Below are 6,192 nucleotides of genomic sequence, written 5' to 3'. Positions count from 1 at the left end.
GTCTCACACACACCTCCAAAATAGACACACACATAGCATCACATCAATATTAAAGCGCGAGTACACATCAACATATTGCTAACTTTCTTTTGTTCCATTTGTCTAATATTTCTGAAAAATGCATCATCACCTATATATAAATAGTAACAACAACACAAGTTCACTTGCTTGACTAGCTAAACACTGACATTTGGGTCCTTATGGGTTTTAGGTACCACTAGTAAATGACTATACCATGCCGCTCCCAAAAGAAAAGCTAACTACTATCAACTCTCATGGAATTTCGTCTGACCACTAATTTGAATAGCTAAAAATTCATCGGATTTAATAACTATTGAATGGCTCAATTTTCACTTACGCGACAAAGTCCACCTACGTGACTAAACTCAACTCATGTGTCATCTCCACTTCTTCAGAAGATAGCAAAGGCAAAGACTCCAGCATACACCGAAAAATGGACCACACACATAGCATTGCATCATATTAAAGCGCGAGTACATATGACACAAAGTATGCCCCCGAGCTCATGTGCTCTCTAATGAATAGTAATATAAAAAAGTAAAAAAATCAAAAAATCCTGAATTTTTTGGTGCAAACTTTGAAAAATGTTCTCAAAGCTTGCAAATTTTATCCCGAAATAACATTCTTGGAAGTCATGGTGAAAAAGAAAAAATCAACACTCCATAAATGCTATTTTTGAAAGCATTTTGGAGTGCTGTTTTTTTTCATGACTTCCACGAATGATATTTGGGGATGAAATTTGCAAGCACCGAGAACATTTGTCAAATTTTACACCCCAAAAAAAATTCAAAAATTATTGAAGTTTTATTTTTCATTTTTTGAATTTAATATTCATTCTAAACTCAATTGAGCTCCGAAGTAGAAGGGGAGTTTCAGAGTACACATCAACATATTGCTAATTTTCTTTTGTTCCATTAGTCTGAAGTTTCTGACAAACCCATCATCACCTATAAACAGCAACAACAACACAAGTTTACTTGCTTGACCAGATAAACACTGATATATGGGTCCTTATGGATTTTAGTTACCACTAGTAAATTAATATATCATCCCTCTTTGAGTAGAAAAGGTAAATACTATCAACGCCACAATTGTCACTGCTGCAGTTGCATCAAACACACAGTCCTCCTCCTCCTACCAGCACAGCTATGGAAGTTGAATGGCGGGTCACTGTTCATCAGATGCAGCTACCGTAGTGCCGTGATAGGGCGTCACCCTTCTTGGCGTTAACGTTCTCCTTTGACTGTTCCATCTTCTTCATCAGCTGTAAAAATAATCACAACCCACCGGGTGTTACCATCAGCGCACACACACACACATTAACTGTTTTAAGACTTGGCAATTAGGTTCTTGCAAGCAATTGGCAAGAGGATCATCCCTCGCCTCCGATACACACAGCCGTAATAACATAAAGGTTGATGATATCCGTCATGGTTGGCCAACCAGGGAGCGCAACTGAAAGCTAACCAGACCCTCAAGCAGCGAGCCATGGAGGAGGGGAAAGGGAATCGACTACCCAAGCATGGCGATGGGTGACCACCTGTCAAGGCTCACGGGATCCCGTGTTTGAATATCTCAAATTTCGTTGGATTTTAAAGTTATTTGAATGGGTCAAAATTCACCGACGCAGTAAAGTGCGTCTACGTGAGTGAACTCTAACCCGTGAGCGAAGGCAAAGACTCCCCCCCCCACACACACACACCAGAAATGGACCACATGCGTTGCATCACATCATGTTAAAGAGCAAGTAAACATCAACATATTGCTAATTTTCTTTTGTTTCATCTGTCCGAAGTTCTGACAAATCCATATACCTATAAACAGTAACAACAACAGAAGTTCACTTGCTTGACCAGATAAACACTGACATTCGGGTCCTTATGATTTTAGGTACTACTAGTAAATTACTATACGACCCCGCTCCGGAAAGAAAATGTTACTGCTATAAACACCACAATTCCTCCTCATCCTCCTGCGAGCACGACTATGGATGGATGGCAGGTCACCTTTCACCAGATGCAGCTGCCACAGCGCCGCGAGAGGGTGCTACCCTTCTTGGCGTTCACGTTCTCCTTGGACAGTTCTATCATCTTCTCCACCAACTGTAAAAAAAGATCACCGCCACAAGGTGTTTCCATCCGCATGCACACATTGACTATTTGACTTGGCAATTACAGTGGATTGTTACAAGCAATTGGTAGGTGGTTGCGAGTGTAGGAGGATTGCCAGGTGATGGTAGTAAAATGTACATACCATTTGTTTCTTGGTCAGCAGAATTATCTTCTGCAACAAAACAATGAAACAGTTTAGTAACGGTAAGAACTGAAAAGCATATGAAAACTGAATTTTCTCATGGTTTTCACTGGTCAGTAGCTCCGTACCTCCTCAGCTTTTAGACGAGCGTTCTCCTCCTTGAGGTGGTTCAGTTCAGCTTCAAGCTCCACGGTAAAAGCCTGTAGGATTTAGAAAGACAGGTAGTGTAAGTGTCACCAACATTGTTACCACCGTTACAGAAATGGCATTGCATAAAAACCAACAATTTTGGCAGCAAGGTAAGTACCTGCTTCCTAGCACGCGATCGTGCGGCTGACTCACCATTCTTGATCATCCGGCGGTGGCGGCACTCGATGCTTCTCTCGCAAGACTGATCCTCTGAGGCACCGCGTTTCCGGGTGCCGCCACTCTCCATCATCGCTCCATCGCCCATGCAGTTCATCATGTCAGCCTGTGTCATGGCGCTCCTCCCGTCCGACGACCCGGGGCTCACGATACCCACCCCACCTTGAGAAGGTGGTGGTGGCGGCACCACAACAATCCCTGCGTACACATTGGGGATGAACCCCATGCCATCTCCCATCACCGGGAACATGCCATTGGCTGGTGCCATTGGGTACATCATTGTGTCAGGTTGTTGCCCTTGTTGCGCGGGGTTCATCTGTCCATGGACCATGTCGACCGGCACCGGCGCCTGGCCACCGGCACCCGATCCCCGGACCATGCCGGCCTTAACAAGGAACTGCTCCAGCGTCATCTCGCCTAGGGTCCCCTGCCGGTTGTTGGCCGCAACCGATGGCTGGACAGGAGGCTGCTGTGAGGGTTGTGCGGCCTGACGCTGGGCATGCACCGGGCAGGGCTCCCTGTTGATCTCAGCCCACACCTCCTCCACCATCTTTTGGCACAGCGTGGGAGGCAAGGAGAACGACTCTTGTCGGGCTAGGTTGCTTCCTCCTGCATCTCCGCCACCTCCGCCTCCACCAGCACCCACCACAGGAGCCATCTCCATGCCCACCAAGCCACCGCCAGTCGCCGCTTGGAACTCCTCAGCATTCCATATGTTGCTCATGAATTCGTCCATGTTCATGGACCCGAAGTTGCGCCCCGCCTCGCACACCGAGTATTGCAGCTCGTCCAGCGTCAGCGCGAAGATGGAAGACTGCCGCGCTGGCGCAACCACAGTCTGCTCCTCACCTTCGAGAACGCGCGGGTGTGAGGTGACTTCTTCCTCAGAGAACTTCACGTCATTGCTCATCTCCGACGCCATCCGATCTCTCCTCACCACTGTGGTCTCTCTCTACGTACTCTCTTGCTTGTGGGTTGTGGTGTGTGTGGTTCAGCCTTGTGCACCGCGCCCTCTATTTATAGCCTGCGGCATGCAAGAGATAAGCATCAATTAAAGCACTAGATAGCAATTAAATTCACATCATTGATGAAAAAGGTGAGCTATAGATATAGATAGATACAGTAGATAGAATTCGTCTCGTAATGCACAGATAGGTTTACTGCCAAAGCGCCAAACCTGGCCGCGAGTTACGCCTGGTATATGAGACGAACCCGAGGGGCGTGCTAGTTTTGTTCAATAGCTAGCCAACGACGGCCGCCGCCGAGACGCCTCACTGCCCGACGACTGAGCATTACGCGCGTTAGCGTGAGAGACAAGGATATGAGTAAACCGTGTGTGGTCATTTGCTACTGCCTACTGCTGCCAAGATCGCCGTTTCTAATTCAGGGGTTGGATTAGTACAAGGAGTCATATGGTACGGTGCTCTTCAATTCAGGGAGGTGACAAAAGGCGGTGTCGTCAAAAATGGAAAAATAGATAGGTGACAAAAGGTAAAGTCAGTCTACACGCAGAAAAAAAGTCAGTTATCCATTTTTTTTTCCTGAGAAAGTCAGGCATGCATGTGAAAATGCATGTCTACCTTTTATTTTTGGGCCTGGACCATCTAGAGGGAATCTAGGCCCAGAATTTATCGTGCACTAGTGGGCCTGTTAGAAGCCCACGGATACACCAATATATATATATATATATATATATATATATATATATATATATATATATATATGACAATTTTTTTCTACTACCGGGTGTAGTTACATATATATATGACAATTTTTTCCTACTACCGGGTGTAGTTACTCCCACTTTTGTTTCATACCTTCTAGGTAGTATCTATAATATGGAAGAGTATGTACGCGTAGTATGTAGTATGTAAGAATGTTTAGGTAGTATATATATTATTTTTTAGGTAGTATATAGTATATTTTGAGCATACTCCTTTGTACGTACAAGTATGTACGTATTTCAAAAATATTATAAAAACATGGGCTTACATGCAATTTTTTCACATAACTCGCATTGGAGTATCTTAGATATAGTATGTAAACATACTAAAAATAATAAAGTAAAGTATATATTACCACATGGTAGTATATGAGAAATGGGTGTAACTACACCCGCTAGTAGGATGCTTTTTTCCTATATATATATATATATATATATATATATATATATATATATATATATATATATATATATATATATATATATACTAATCTCATACTGACTCTTCCGTGTTCTACAAAAATGTCATACTTTTTTTTTGAACACTACAAAAATGTCATACTGACAGATACTAACCAGACTTTACTCAAATGGAAGACAGATATTAATCAGACAAGAGTCGACCTGATGGCATGGAAAAGCAAAATCAGATAGAGCCCTCCTCCCCAGGATGGTGTGGAAAAGAAAAATCAGACAGGGTGGTATGGTATGGAAAAGAAGAATTAGACAGAGTCGACAGATGATAACACATGACTTCTCGCTGTCTGAAGAAAAAGACATGCGCTCGCTTTCAGCGGCAACCTGACGGTTCTCGAGCACATACCAAGAAGAATTGCTCAGCTCACATCACACCAACAATGGCCACCCCAAGCAAAACTGCTATGACTAGTACAGCGCGTGCAGGCAAGCGCAGACTGGCTTGTGGTTTCACGATTTCGAAGGATTCAGCCGATGAGAAGGCAGCCTACCGGAATACCGGATCGTCGCAGCATATAATAAGCACTTTAGCAGCAACCAGGGCGATTCAAGATTTATTTACTGCTGGTGCTACACAAGAATCACCCTCGGCTGGTGCTACACAAGAATCACCCCCCGCCGTTCCGACCCCGAACATAAAACGGCGGTGAAACAAAGGCGCTAAGTTGCCGAAGCTGCTACGATCGCTGGAGATGGCATGGTGGAACGAGAGCAAAGTTGACGGCTCCGAATGAAACAAGAGCGAAGAGCGCGCGGCCCGCCTAAGTACGCACGTACCTCCTCCTCCCGCTTCAGCGCCGGAGAGCCGGCCGCGCGCCGGCCGCGAGCGGCAGCACCGCCGCGCAGATCAGCTTCGGACACCACCGCCTGCAGCTGAAACCTTTATAGTAGAGTTGCGTGGGGGGAGGGAGTCAGGGAGCTGTGGCGAAACGGGAGGCAGCATCCCTCCTTACTAACTGGAGAGAGAGGGGGAGACGCATGTGCGTACGTGAGGAAAGGAAATGGTGCCGCTGGGTGTGCCGTAGCGCGGCATGCCTCCTGGCGTTGGCTGTGTCGGGCCCGTCGGCACGTTGGGCTTTCCAGAGCCATCGCTATTCTTCCCAGACGGGCTCCGAGTTCCGAGGCTAGTAGGGGAACGGAACGGGTAGCTACGAGCGAGCTAGCTGTGCCCCTGCATGCTGCTTGCTTACTTCCGCCCCGGGTTTTGTCAGCTCTTCTGCCCACACAGTCGCAGCTGCCTCCCTATCCCGTCGCCCTTTTGGTCACCGTACATACGTGCTGGCCAGCTGCGGAGCGGCGCCAGTACGCGCGCCCAAAGCTGGAGGTCCATGCAGAATCTACTTGATGCCAGA

At 46.2% G+C, this 6,192-nt stretch overlaps 1 protein-coding gene across 1 annotated transcript; it reads right to left on the bottom strand.

The window, feature by feature from the left end:
- Window positions 1-1,783: 1,783 nt before the first annotated feature.
- Window positions 1,784-5,913, bottom strand: LOC123065961 (bZIP transcription factor ABI5 homolog). The gene is made up of 5 exons (XM_044489144.1): window positions 5,618-5,913; window positions 2,582-3,664; window positions 2,403-2,474; window positions 2,275-2,304; window positions 1,784-2,123 (listed from the first exon to the last, which is right to left on the bottom strand). Exons 2-5 carry the CDS (start codon window positions 3,560-3,562, stop codon window positions 2,031-2,033), a joined length of 1,176 nt encoding a protein of 391 aa, XP_044345079.1. The 5' UTR covers window positions 3,563-3,664; window positions 5,618-5,913; the 3' UTR covers window positions 1,784-2,030.
- Between the last annotated feature and the right edge of the window lie 279 nt (window positions 5,914-6,192).

Source organism: Triticum aestivum, chromosome 3B, assembly GCF_018294505.1.
Source record: "Triticum aestivum cultivar Chinese Spring chromosome 3B, IWGSC CS RefSeq v2.1, whole genome shotgun sequence".
NCBI classification, from domain to species: domain Eukaryota; kingdom Viridiplantae; phylum Streptophyta; class Magnoliopsida; order Poales; family Poaceae; genus Triticum; species Triticum aestivum.
Note: the sequence above shows the minus strand (reverse complement) of the source record. Positions and strands in the feature narration are given on the sequence as shown.

Coding starts and splice junctions, on each gene's coding strand:
- LOC123065961 (XM_044489144.1), bottom strand. CDS start 3,562: ATGGCGTCGGAGATGAGCAATGACGTGAAGTTCTCTGAGGAAGAAGTC. Junction 2,305..2,402: donor CTCGTCTAAAAGCTGAGGAG/GTACGGAGCTAC, acceptor GTTTTGTTGCAG/AAGATAATTCTGCTGACCAA. Junction 2,124..2,274: donor TGCTGACCAAGAAACAAATG/GTATGTACATTT, acceptor CTTTTTTTACAG/TTGGTGGAGAAGATGATAGA.